Genomic DNA, 14,877 nt, shown 5'->3' with positions numbered 1-14,877 from the left:
TAAAGACCAAAATCTAGAATTACACCATAAAACAACATAAAAATGAATGTTCATCATTAATGTTCCTGTTTTCCAAAAATTTTTTAAAGATCTCTATTAAAATGTTTTAAAATAAAATGTTTGGATACTGAAAGTATAAATTTCATTTATCTAGAATGTGCATTATCACCTGAGATGATACTGCTCTCAAGGAGGCAAAAAAACTTAGACATTACAATGGTGTATGACACTCCAAGGGGCAACCATACCCAAAGAAATATTATTCTTTAGTACTAAATTTCATGAAGGACAGGGAGGGAGGGAGGCACAATTAGGAAAAAAGTTTCTAAAAAGTCTCTGGGTGTGTGTGGGGTGGTGGGAGATAATGAAAAAGGATTAAGAAACACTGATCTAGAACATTCATTTGCGTGGAATACTTTATAATCCCTATCAATACCAGATGGTGCTATAATACTTAATCTGTGTAATCAACCGTCCTTTATTAGATCCTCTACTCTGCTAGATATGGTATCACTCCCAACACTGCAGAAGAATAAACTTAACACACGAGGCTGCAATTTCAAAACAACCTAAGAAAACATGACCTTATGAGTTCATTCACCACCTCTGTCTTCCCTTCAAGAAAGCCTCCATATGTGAAGGTGAGTTGGTCTATGAGACAGTTTATAAAATCTACCTCCCACTGGGAAAGCTGCTGGGGCAGAACTCAGCATTGCGCCATCAATTATGAAACTCAAATCACAATGTAAGCCAACTGCATGCCAGAAAAAATTTATATGAAAACTGTTGTACACGCAAAGATCAAATAGGAAATGAAGCGCAATTACCTAGGCCCTAGGGAAAACTCTATTGTATTATACATTTTAAAATAACAACAAAGTTGGGTGCAATTATTTATTGATGGAGGTGGACTGAGGCAGTACCTCAGGGCCTTGCAACCTGCGTGCTGGGAATACACCAATCTGCATCAACTGCTATTACGAAACCCCTCTCGTTACCTAGGCACACTGAAGAACTGACTGCCCAACTCCAGAGGGACTCAGGCTCAGTGGGCCCAGGCTTTCTTACCTGGCCACTTTGCGCTTGTCATGTGGGTGCAACTTGGCAGCCATTTCTGGGTCCACTTGGCTTAGGCGTTTGTGGAGTACGTGGCCATCCTCCTTTTCAAGCTCTACTTTCCGGTCAATCACCTTCTCAGTGCCCACCTCCTGGGGCTATAAAAAGAAGGTTTAGAAGTAAATTTAATTCAATAGTTCAACAAGCATTGCAACAGTGTATATGCCAGGCACTTTGCTAGGAGTTAGAAATACAGAACAGAGAGAAATCAGAAGGTCTTGCCATATAGTGAGAGAGAGACCACAGAAAATTCCAATACACTGTGGCAGTGTTGGGAGGCCACAGCACACAAAGGAGGACTTACTGCTCAGGGAAGTACTCAGGTACCTGCTTCCTTGTCAGAAGTACAAACAGGAACCAGGGCTAACACATCTGTATTAACATATCCAGAAGTCCAGTCTTCTCAGCAAGTGACCAGTGTGGACCAGGACTGCCCACACATTACAGTTTGCAAAGTCTCACCCTATGCAATAGCATCTCCATAAGAAAGGTTAGTGTTGGACATCTCACTGATGTACAGATTGTAATAGCCAAGAAATGCTGAGTCAGACTGATGAACTGTTAACTCACATGGAGTTGCTAATTAATTCACAGAGGAGCATTTTTCCCACACACGGCCCCTGCCCTCAGGCCACCCTGGAGGAGCACACTTCACATACGGAGGTGGCATTTGCTTCAGAATATTAAATAAGAAAATTACAGTTGCTGAGTTTAAGAAACAGACAAGAGTCAACCTTCCTCCCACTAAAATTAGCTGGCAAGAAAGAGGAACCCATTTCCTCAGTGACTTATAAGTGAACTAAACATACCTTAGTATTGACAAGAACTTTCCAGAGCAGAGACTCAATGTAATAATTGGTTCCTCCCACGACAATAGGAATTTTGTCTCGGGCAAATATATCTTCAATGTGAATGTTAAGAAAGACATCACAATATTTAATATCAAGAAGAGCATCCTGACTCACTTGGGAAGGAGGTATTAGCAAGAAACCACACTCATTTACTCATCTGGAGAACAGAGGAGAAAGGGTGGAAACCAAGATGAACTGATAATCAGTCTTCACTGTTTCCCATGAGTTCTCAGAAGCATTTCCTATTAGTTCTGGAGGGACTTGCATAAACCAGATACAGATGCATGATGGTAATTCCTTCCAGTTCTAGAAATTTCTAGGCCTTGCTGCTAAAATTCAAAGCTTGCTTGGTATTCCAAATCAGTTTAACCAGCACAAGCCCAAGGGCTCTCAGAGAACCAAGTGTCAGCTGCTCAGGAAGCCACCAAGGTGATGTCCATTGTGTGACTGCCTTCTAAGATAAAATACAAGCTGGTTTCTCTATGCCATGGTTCTTATACTCAGTCAGTCCCCACCATTATGTGGTAGTACTGCACATTTCAGCCCCATTTGAGACTTTGCCAGATAAACTGAGAAGCACAGGTTCCAAAGACAAATCTCAATTACCAGCTCCAACTCTCTGATAAGTTACTCAGCCTGAGCTTCAGTTTTCTCACCTGTAAAATTCTCCTGAATTCTAAGGAGCATTAAATGTGACAAGGCATATAAATCCCCTACCATGATGCCTGAAATATTTGCTTTCAATTGAATAAGTACTGAATTTACTTGAGCCACTATTGTTTCTATATCCCTGCTACTTTGAATTCTTCTCTTTAGAATCCCTGTTGAACAGATAATTATCTGCTTTATGAAGGGCTTTGCTTCTGAAGATAATTGATAAAAAGAGACTTTCAACCTAGACAAAGACTCATTTACACACTTCTTCCCCTTGCTAGCCTGTCTGTGGGCACAGAGATAGATGACCTCTTTTCTACCAGAAGCACACGAACCCAAGAGGTTGGGGTGGGGTGGTAAGAAAGCTGTTACCAGGGCGCCTGGGTGGCTCAGTTGGTTAAGCGACTGCCTTTGGCTCAGGTCGTGATCCTGGAGTCCCTGGATCGAGTCCCGCATCGGGCTCCCTGCTCGGCGGGGAGTCTGCTTCTCCCTCTGACCCTCCCCCCTCTCATGTGCTTGCTCTCTCTCATTCTCTCTCTCAAATAAATAAATAAAATCTTAAAAAAAAAAGAAAGCTGTTACCAATCAAGGATCTTAAAGAAGAAACACTGTTTCTCTATTTTTTTTTTTTTAAGATTTTATTTATTTATTTGAGAGAGAGATCGAGAGAGCGAGAGCGAGGGAGAGCAGGGTGAGGGGCAGAGGGAGAAGCAGACTCCTCGCTGAGCAGAAAGCCCGATGCGGGGCTCCATCCTGGGATTCTGGGACCATGACCTAAGCCAAAGGCACACTTCTAATCAACTGAGCCACCCAGGTAACCCCCCTCTACTGGTTTTTTTAAAAAAGAGAAATACTATATTCCCCCTATTAAGTATAGGGAGCATACAATTACAGTAAATGTAATAAAAATTCAAATATATACTATGATTGACAAAGGGAAAGGAAGCAAGGAAAGTAAAAAGGGAAGGGGAAAATGGTGAGATGCCAAAAAGAGAGAGAGTGGAAAACAGGGAAGGAGATGGGATAGGAGATATTTGGTGGGAAAAAGGTTTAATTTGTTTGCCCAAGCCATGAAACAACTGTGATCCTGGGCAAAACCCTTCTCTCTGGGCCTCTGTTATCTAATACCTTACTTAGCCTGTCAAATCAAGAAGGTTAACTGGATACTTCTTAAGGTACTTTCAGTTCTGATTTTGGGTTCATACCTAAACTCAGAAATCTCTAATCCTGTAAATGATGTGATTAAGTCATCCCTACTGCCCTCTGAAAACTCTATTTTCTATCAGCTTTTTCTGAACAACCAAACTGTCTTAAAGCAACAACATACATTTGGTGATATGTTCTAATTTGCCAAGGGCTTTCATATACATTATCTCATCTGATACAACTGTCTCGTAAAGCAGGTAGGGTAAGAATTATCTGCATTTTAATCTCTGCCTATTTGATAGGCAAAAAAATATGATTTCATTATTTTGATTTGCATGGCCTTAACAGCAAGGGTAAACCCTTCTTCATGTTTACCATCATTTAGATTTCTTCCTTTGTGAATTACTACTCAGGCCCTTTAAGTATTTTTCATATTGATTCATATGAGTTCTTTATATATTAAGGATATTAACCATTTGCCTTTCCTATGTTACAAATATTTTTTTTCCTCTGGCTTGCAGTGTGTTTTTTAATTTTGTTTATAGTGGGCTAATTTTTTTAAATTATAAAATATTCAATACATACAAAAGAACATAAATTATGAAGCCTTATAATAAACATATACTCATGAAGCCAGTGTAAGAAAAGGAGTGTTATCAATTCTTTTGAAGCTTCCTGTGTATTCATTCCTATCCCAACCCCCTACTTCCCCTCTCTGTGGGGAAACCTGAGATTTGCTATCCTGAATTGTTTGGTTTTTCTTATCATTCCCTTGCTTTCCTTTACCTAATTCCTTAGGTATATGTAACCCCGTAAAAAATATATTGATTAGTTTTGCTTGCTTTTTAACTTTTATAATAAATGGTATGAGTGTGTATGGTATGAATGTCTATAATTTCTCACATTTTACATTGTTTCTGAGATTCTTCCACATTGCTGCATGTAGCTACAATTTATTCATTTCACTGCTGAAAAAGTACTTATATGAACAAAGCAAATTTTATACATTCTTCTGTAAGTAAGAATTCAGGTGTTTATGTTTTTGCCATTAAGAGCAATGCTGCTATGAATGAGATCTACCACCTATCTCATACGCGTGGCAAGCTTACTCTAGGGTGGATACCTAGTTCTGGTTGATACACATTCTTGCTGACACAAATTCTTAATTCGTACATACTCAAAGCTAGCTACTTTCCTTAAAAAAAAGGGGGGGGTGCCTAGGTGTACAGTCAGTTGAGCATCCGACTCTTGGTTTCGGCTTAGGTCATGATCTCAGGGTCCTGGGATCAAGCCCCATACAGTACATGGAGTCTGTTTGGGATTCTCTCTACCTCTCCCTCTGCCCCTCCCACTCATGCTCTCTCTCTCTCAAATAAATAAATCTTTAAAAACAAAAACAAATCAGAAGGTTATGGGGATGGATGGTGGTGATGGTTGCACCACAATGTGAATGTATGTGATACAACTGAACTGTACACTTAAAAAATGGTTAAGTGGTAAATTTTGTGTATATTTAACACAGTTAAATAAAGGAAAAATTTGAGTTTAAAAAATCCATTAAGATAACTTTTTTAGAAACTATGTATCTACAAAGTCCTTCCCTACTCTAAAATCACATAACTACTCAATCATATATTATCCCGTTTGTTTTAAAGTTTTAAAAATACATGTATTTAACTCTGAAATCCATCTGCAATTTATGTCATACATAATGAGGTCATGATTTTATTTTTTTCCAAAAAAATTAGCTGTCCCAAGAATATTAACTACTGCATTATTTCTCTACTGTTTTAAATGCCACTTTGATCATAAGGTAAATATATATAGCCATTTTAATTTGTATCTGAGTTTTCTATTCTGTGTCATAAGTTTGTCTAGTATAAGTTCCATACTATTATAATTATTGTGAATTTTCCTTATGTTTTAATATCTGGCAGTCCAAATTTTTTAAAGCAATCTCTATACCCAACATGAGGCTTGAACTCACAACCCGGAGATCAAGAGTTGCATGCTCTACCCACTGAGCCAGCCAGGCACCCCATCTGGAAGTCTGGACAATTAAAATATAAGGACAGTCCCCCTTATATTATTCTTTTTTCAAAATGTACTGGTGTTGAAACTAATATAACACTATATGTTAACTATACTAGAATTATAATTTTAAAAAATAAACAAGGGGCACCTGGGTGGCTCAGTCAGTTAAGCGTCTGACTTGATCTCAGCTCAGGTCTTGATTTCAGGGTTGTGAGTTTAAGCCCCATGTTGGGCTCCATGCTGGGCGTAGAGCCTACTTAATCAATCAAAGATCGCTGATCACAGAAAAAAAAAATTGTTTTTGCAGTCCTCCCTCACCCAACAATCCCTATTAAATTCTAACTCTAACTCCGTATTTATAAATTGATTTTGTATCACCATTTAAAGGGTGGGAAACTGAAGCTGAGTTGGGTAAATGCTCTACCCAATAAAATTCACTTGGTCCAAAGAGGCAGTTCTGGGACTAGAACACAGATGTTCTAGTTCCTAAATCAATGTTCTCTCCACTAAAACAGCTTCTCAAATTTTAATATGCATATGAATCACCTGGGACTCTTGTGAAATGTAGATCCTGATTCAGTAGTTCTGGAGTGAGGCCCAAATTCAGCATTTCTAGTAAGTGCCCAAGGGATGGCTGATGTTGCAGTCTGACAAGACTCTGAGAAGCAAGGGCACTATATCTTTTGATCCATATAGTTCTGATGGGGGTGCTACCTATTGGTTGTTAAGTCTTGGGTGCCCCTGCTTAGAAGAAATTGTCAATGAAACAAAAACTTCTTTCTTGGCTTGGACTGCCTTATACCCACCAAGCCTAGTTGCTGTCTTTCCTAAGGATATCAGAGCAGTTGCCTTGTTCCTGAAGTCCACAACTGTGTAATTTGTCACGAGAGGATCCACAAAGCTGATCATGTGGTGCTGGCATATTCTCTGCTCTTGGGCAGAAACCTTGTTGGTGATGATGTCCAGGCCTTCATAAACCTAGGGGAAAGAAAATTAGCATGAGAAAGTCACCTGCCTCCATAAAAGGTACACTTGCCCTCCAGCCAAACATGTGACTGACCCAAAGCACCAGAATAGATGTGTTCTTCTTCTTCTTCTTTTTTTTTTTTTTAGAGTAGATGTGTTCTAAGCATATGTGTTCAGAGCACAGCAGACCCACCAAAACATAAGACAAAGGAAGTAGAAGAAAACAGAACACTGGCTTTCTTATCAAATAATGGCTATTAGCTTAGACTTCAAGATAAAAAGTGTATGTAAATCAATGCCCAAGTGAGAACTAATTCTGCAAAATTAACTGGAGGTTCTTTAGGTTCTTTAAGCATTTAAAAATGGGCAGGTTGTTTTATTTTACTTATCACAAGTCTCCAGAAAGGTAACATTTTGCATTGCTCATAGTTCTACTTCAAATGCTTGGATATTTCTTGGATTTAAATGGCTCTGAAAGATTTTTAGAATCTTGGTTCCATTTGTAGAGAAGTGGCCTATTTACAAAGATACATATAAAACACACACATATACACTTTGAAGTTAGAACCCCTAATACTGCTGTACTCTAATGGAAACATTGTGATCTAACCAAATTACTGCTTCAGGGGGTCAGCACATACAGTCTAAATACTCAAAGGCAATATCCTGTCTGTAAGCTCTTGATCTGCCAATTCAACTAAAAAGTTCAAATGTACTTTTTCTAAATGCAAGGTCTCAGATGGAGAACAGATCTGAAAATACTAGTTTGAAAATAGGGATGAATGCTTTGAGATTAAATGTTCTCTCTGTAATCACTGATTCTACAGGGAACACTGAATGAACAAATAATAAGTTCCATAGAGCCCACAAAGATGTTAAAAGCATTTTTTATCTCACATTTCCCTTTACTTACATGAGTGTCGATTAAGTACAGTACAGTATAATGGTTGGGAGGAAGGACACTGGCGCCAGGCTGCCTCAGATCAATTCCTAGCTCTGCCGCTCACCAGTTATTTGTACTTACGGGGTAGTCAGTTACTAACCGCTCTCTGCCTCAATCCCTAATCAGTAAAATGAGGATAACAGTATCTATCTCATGGGGTTGTTGTGTGGATTAAGTGAGTTAGTACATGTAAAGCACTTAGTTTTTGCCTAACACATTGCATATGCTATACAGGGTCATTATATAACTACCTACATTACAACCACTACTACTATCACAAGGCAAGGAGAATGGGAAATAAGTTTAGTGTCATTATCACTCTGAAGCTTCTGTGCTCTTAACTACTGAGGTTATTTACCCAAAAAGCATATAAGCTATCTTCAAGTAAAAGAAAATTGTTAATTAGTAAAATAAGTACAAAGAAATATAAAGAGCCATAGGGAAAGAACCAGCTCTGCCTTTAACTCATTTAATCTGTGCCTGACAACAGACTTGCATTCTTACACCTGAATACTGATGGAATCTTAAATCATAGGGTGTTCTTTTTTGTGTATCTTGAACAAGATGTCCTTCTGACATTATAAAGTGCCGTAGCATATACTGCACACGGCAGTCTTCTGCACAAATTAAGAAAACTAAAGGAGGGAAAGGAGTTAGTAATTGTGTGTTCTGGGCGCCTGGGTGGCTCAGTTGGTTAAGCGTCTGCCTTCAGCTCAGGTCATGATCCCAGGGTCATGGGATCGAGTCCCATGTCGGGCTCCCTGCTCCACAGGGAGTCTGGTTCTCCCTCTGCCCCTCCTCCCACTTGTTCTTTCAATCTCTCTCTCTCAAATAAATAAATAAATAAAATCTTAAAATAAAAAAAAGGAAAGGCATAGTTGCAAATGCACAATTACCATCCCCCACCTCCAAAAAAGCCAAAATGTAAACATCTCTACCAGTAAATTCTATCAGATATATAAATTTGTAGATAAAATTTCATCCTGAGTCCTGCCTTTATGTGTATCTTCTAGAACTCTTAAAACTGGTAAGTTTAAATAAACACATCAACATAAATCAAACAGAAGGTAACCCCAGAACAAGGCTCACCTTATTTATGAAAGGAAGTGGCCTACTGTACTGTTTATGGTATATACAAATGCCAACAAATATCAGAAAGAAGAAAAGAGTATTAATGGTTTAAGGAAAGTAGACGTCTTGCTCACAGAGTTAACAAACTAAAAACTGTAATACACCCAAAAGTACTATATCCTGGGGGCACCTGGGTGGCTCAGTCGTTAAGCGTCTGCCTTCGGCTCAGGTCATGATCCCAGGGTCCTGGGATAGAGCCCCACATCGGGCTCCCTGCTTGTCAGGAACCCTGCTTCTCCCTCTCCCACTCCCCCTGCTTGTGTTCCCTCTCTCGCTGTGTCTCTCTCTGTCAAATACATAAATAAAATCTTAAAAAAAAAAAAAACGGTACTATATCCTGGTTACCATTGTAAATTGTCATCTTTGAGTGATTTGTCAACTTTTCATTTCCTGTACCACTGAATTAAAAGAAACTGGGGGGGGGGCTCCTGGGTGGCTCAGATGGTTGGGCGCCTGCCTTCGGCTCAGGTCATGATCTCCAGGTCCTGGGATCGAGCCCCATCGGGGGGTCCCGGCTCAGTGGGGGGGTCTGCTTCTCCCTCTTCCTCTGCCTCTCCCCCTGCTTGTGCTCTCTCTGTGTCTCTCTCTCTCTCAAATAAATAAATAAATCTTTAAAAAATAAAAAATAAAAGAAACTGGGCATAAAGATATGGGTGATACTAACTGGATATCTGATGATAAAAGGATTGTTTATTTTTAGGTATCATATGGTTTTATATTTATGTTTTTTTTAAAAAAGGAGTCCTTAACTTTGAGGTATACAATATATTGAGGTACACTTGAAAGTATATCTTTTTTTAAAGAGATTAGAGCTGATCCAAGGTTATGTCTATAATAATATTGTTTCAGTCTTCCATTCTAATATGACTTCTTTCAACAGTTACTGATGTGCTGTTACAGTTGAGCGTACAAATGACTGCAACTTGTGATCACAGCTACTGTGTATTTTTTCATTTTACCCATGAATACATTTTTTAAAAAGATTTTATTTATTGGGGCGCCTGGGTGGCTGTTGTTAAGCGTCTGCCTTTGGCTCAGGTCATGATCCCAGGGTCCTGGGATCGAGCCCCACGTCGGGCTCCCTGCTTCTCCCTCTCCCACTCTCCCTGCTTGTGTCCCCTCTCTCGCTGTGTCTCTGTCAAATAAATAAATATTTATTTATAAATATTTATAAATAATTACAAATATAAAATAAAGATTTTATTTATTTATTTGACAGAGAGAGAGCACAAGCAGGGGGAGTGGCAGGCAGAGCAGGCAGAAGGAGAAGCAGGCTCCCGGCTAATCAAGGAGCCCGATGCGGGACTCGATCTGAAGACCCTGGGATCACGACCTGAGCTGAAGGCAGACGCTTAACCGACTAAGCCACCCAGGGGTCCCCCAAGAATAAATTTTTAACAAGCAAGAAGGCAAGGGTAGATGAAGGGTATATGTAAAGTACATCTATATCTGCATTATATGAGAGCAAGAACGATGCTGAAAAGATATCTGTTAATAATGACAAAAGAATTATAATCACTGGGGCACCTGGCTGGCCCAGTCGGTAGAGCATCCGACTTTTTTTTTTTTTTTAATTCAGTTAGCCAACACATAGTACATCATTAGTTTCTGATGTAGTGTTCATTGATTATTAGTTGCATATAACACTCAGTGCTCATCACATCACATGCCCTCCTTAATGCTCATCACCCATCACCCAGTTACCCCATTCCCCCCACCCACATCCCCTTCTACAACCCTCTGTTTCCCAGAGTCAAGAGTCTCTCATGGTTTGTCTCCCTCTCTAATTTCTTCCCATTCAGTTTTCCCTCCCCTCCCCTGTGGTCCTCTGTGCTACTTCTCATATTCCATATATGAGTGAAACCATATGATGATTGTCTTTCTCTGACTGACGAGCATCTGACTCTTGATCTTGGGATGGTGAATTTGAGCCCCATGTTGGGTGTAGAGATTACTTTAGAAAAAAAAAAAAAGAATTATGATCACTGAATGAAAGGCAGAACAATGATGCAAGTAAAATTTACAATAATATTCATAACATTAAAATTTTATGTTTATAGGGGCACCTGGGTGAACCAGTCGGTTGAGTGACCGACTCTTCATTTTGGCTCAGGTCATGATCTCGGGATCCCGGGATCAAGCCCCGTGTTGGGCTCTGTGCTCAGCGGGGAGTCTGCTTAAGATTCTCTCTCTCCCTCTCCCTCTGCCCCTCCCCCTGCTCTCACATTCTAAGAAATAAATAAGTCTTTTTTAAAAAATTTTATGTTGGGGTGCCTGGGTGGCTCAGTCGGTTAAGCATCTGCCTTTGGCTCAGGTCATGATCCCAGGGTCCTGGGATCGAGCCCCACATCGGGCTCCCTCCTCAGCGGGAAGCCTGCTTCTCCCTCTCCCACTCCCCCTGCTTGTGTTCCCTCTCTCGCTGTGTCTCTCTCTGTCAAATACATAAATAAAATCTTTAAAAAAAATTTTTTTATGTTTATTTTCTGCTTTTAACAATAGGGGAAAAAAAGTATATGAAGACTGGGATTCATGTTCCAATAATGGGGTAGGAAGGTCAGACTAACTGAACTAAGATTGGCCAAGTGTTCCTAACTACTGAAGTGAGGTGAGACACACAGCAGTTCAACCGGCATTCGCTCTTATTTTTTTATATGTTGGGAAATTTCCCTAACAAAAAGTTTCTTTTAGAAAATTTGGATGCACTTCACACCCACTAAGATGCATACTGTCAAAAAGCAGAAAATAATAAATGTTGGTGCAGATGTAGAGACATTAGAACCCCCGTGCATTGCTGGTGGGAATATAAAATGACACAGCTATGGATTGAAAACAGTATGATGATTCATCAAAACACAAAAAATAGTGGGGTGCCTGGTGGGCTCAGTCTGTAGAGCATGTCACTCTTGATCTCAAGGCTGTGAGTTCAAGCCCCATAAAAATATAAAAAATAGGGGCGCCTAGGTGGCCCAGTCGGTTGAGCATCTGCCTTCGGCTTGGGTCGTGGTCCTGGGGTCCTGGGATGGAGTCCCACGTCAGGCTCCCTGCTCTGCGGGGAACCTGCTTCTCCTTCTGCCTCTGCCTCTCTCTCTGTCTCTCACAAATAAATGAGATATATATATATATATATATACATACATATATATATATATATATAGAATTACCATATGATCCAGCAACTCAACTTCTGGGTACATACCCAAAAGAACTGAAAGCAGGGAGTTGAACAGATACTTATACACCCATGTTTATAGCAGCATTATTCACAGAAGCCAAAAGGTGGAAGCAATCCATATCCATCATGAACGAATGGATAAACAAAATGTGCTGTATACATATAATGGAATATTATTCAGCCTTAAAAAGGAAGGAAATTCTGACACATACTATAGAAGAACCTTGAAGATATCATGCTAAGTGAAATAACCCAGTAACAAAAAGACAAATATTGTATGATTCTACTAACATAACTAAAGTAGTCAAATTCAAAGACAGAAAGTAGAATGGTGGTTGCCAGGGGCTGGGGCAGAGAAGAGTGGGGAATTAGTATAAAACAGGTACAGAATTCCAGTTTGGGAAGATGAAAAAAGTTCTGGAGATGGAGGGTAATGACTGCTGCAGAACAATGTGAATGTGCTTAATGTATGGTAAAATAGTAAATTTTATGTCATGTATATTTTACCATGTATGGTTTACCATAACAAAAGACTTGGATCACAGACTTTTGATACAATGAGAAACCAGTGAATATTAGCAATGAAATGAAATTTTCAAAAATTTGTTGAATTCTTCAATTCTTTTTTTTTTTTTAATTTTTAGGAGGTTTTATTTATTTATTTGAGAGGGAGAAAGAACACACGAGCAGGGGGAGCAGGAGAGGGAGAGGGAGAAGCAGACTGCCCCCCTGAGCAGGGAGCCCGATGCTGGACTCGATTCCAAGTTGCTGGGATCATGACCTGAGCAGAAGGCAGACACTCAATGGACTGAGCCACCCAGGCATCCCTTGAATTTTTCAATTCTTTTCAATATATACCCAGAAGTGGAATTGCTGGATCATATCATAACTTTCAAAATTATTGAGAGGAACTGGTAATGTTCTATTTCTTGAACTGAGTTTTGATTACACAGGTATTTTCACTTTTTTGATAACTTACTGAACTGTACAGTTATGAATTATGGATTTTTTTAGATTTTATTTTTAAGTAATCTCTACACCCAACATGGGGCTTGAACCTATATCCCCAAGAACAAGAGTCGTACATTCCACGAATTAAGCCAGCAAGGAGCCCCATGAATTATGCATTTTATGATATACATTATTTATCAATTAAAATCATACCACCCAGCCAAAAAGCAAAAATACATTTTACACATTTGCACTAAGGATAAATATCTAAACAAATTTAGAAACCAATCAATTTTGTAAATGTCACATTTGGTCCATACAGGTATTTATATTGTAAATCCCACAACTGGGCTTATTTTATTACCTGCCCAGAAAACATCATCCTACCAGAGTAAGTTAGGTTTGTAGCTGATTGCCTTATATTTTCCAGCTTCGATTATAGTTTCAGTGTGACTCCACTTATAAAATGGTCAGCCCTGGGTGGTAGGAAGAGCTTAAAGGATCTGTTTTATCTTCTAAAGGCAGCATGTCACTCTGTTCCATTTCCTATTCTCCCAGAGGACACCTGTGATCTGTGTACACAGAAATGACTGGATAAAATGCTTCTCTCTGCACAAATCAGATTTTGTCAATAGTAAGGGAACTCAGGGGTGCCTGGGTGGCTCAGTCGGTTAAGCGTCTGCCTTCAGCTCAGGTCATGATCCCAGGGTCCTGGGATCGAGCCCCACGTCGGGCTCCCTGCTCGGTGGGGAGCCTGCTTCTTCCTCTCCCTCTCCCTGCTGTTCTGCCTACTTGTGCTCTCTCTCTCTCTGTCAAATAAATAAAATCTTTAAAAAAAAAAAAAAGTTCTTTAAAAAAAAAAAAAATAGTAAGGGAACTCTGACCTCTTTGTGAGGTCTGACAACTGAAATACTCTGAAAAATTACAGGTTTAACCTACTTAGCCAATTATCAACATAACTGACTTATCTCAGCAAACATTTACTGAGAGTCTACTATGTGCCAGGTACTCTGCAAGATGTTAGGCATTCAAAGATTAATAAAGGGTCCCTGTCCTCTAGGAGTCCAGGCTAGCAAGAGACACAGATACAAATAACTGTACTATAAAGAGATAAATGACATAAAAGTTTCTGAGAGACAATAAAGTTTGACTGTAACTATCTTCTTTAAATCTCATAACCACTAAACATTTAATGTTCTAGGTATTTAACTGGGTACTAGAAGGAAATATGCTTCTGTCTCACCTCTATTGAGAGTTTATTTCCAGACTGAAAAGGTTTTGGGAAAAGGTCACAAAACTGAAATAACCTGAACTCTCCAAACCAACAGAGCTAAAGTGCTCAGAGGCGCTAATCAAAGTGAGTGAAATTTACAACAGTAAATCTAGAGCTGTTGTTATCAACAGCAGAATCTAGAGCTGTTATCAACCAGAAGTGAATTGTCCACCAGGGGACATTTGGCAATGTCTAGAAACATTTTTGGCTGTCACAATTGCAAGGGTGGAGGTGCTGCTGGTATCTAGTGGGTGGAGGTCAGGGATGCTGCTAAACATCCTACAGTGCAAGGACAACTCCCCACCATCACCACCACCACACACACACACACACACACACACAACAAAAAATGATCTGGCCCAAAAATGTCAACAGTCCTGAGGTTGAGAAACCTAATCCAAAGAAATTCTACCTTGGAGAAACTCCCCCAAATCTTTAAGTGTACAGCTAAGGATCCACTCACGTAAGGCTCCATCACTTTATGGTTGTCATGCTGGAGGGTGGTCCTACTGAGTGTGTTAATCACCAAGATCCTGGGCACTGGGCAGATCATGGAGCTCTGTCTGAGTGCAGGTTGGCTATGATTGCCCAACACTGCTGTCTACAAGCATGAGGAAAAGCTGCCCCCCCAACTTGTTTG

At 39.7% G+C, this 14,877-nt stretch overlaps 1 protein-coding gene across 3 annotated transcripts in view; it reads right to left on the bottom strand.

Moving 5' to 3' along the window:
• Positions 1–14,877, bottom strand: part of TRIT1 (tRNA isopentenyltransferase 1) — a 196,679-nt gene that overhangs the window by 23,738 nt on the left and 158,064 nt on the right. For all 3 annotated transcript variants that reach the window (XM_078073341.1, XM_036102827.2, XM_036102828.2), the window contains 3 exons: positions 6,639–6,779; positions 1,926–2,024; positions 1,069–1,214 (listed from right to left, as the gene is read on the bottom strand). In XM_078073341.1, the coding sequence (XP_077929467.1) occupies positions 1,069–1,214; positions 1,926–2,024; positions 6,639–6,779 (386 nt within the window). The remainder of the gene's footprint in view (positions 1–1,068; positions 1,215–1,925; positions 2,025–6,638; positions 6,780–14,877) is intronic.

The sequence above is a fragment of the Halichoerus grypus genome, chromosome 5, assembly GCF_964656455.1.
Source record: "Halichoerus grypus chromosome 5, mHalGry1.hap1.1, whole genome shotgun sequence".
Classification (NCBI taxonomy): Eukaryota; Metazoa; Chordata; class Mammalia; order Carnivora; family Phocidae; genus Halichoerus; species Halichoerus grypus.
This window is presented reverse-complemented; position numbering and strand designations above follow the sequence as displayed.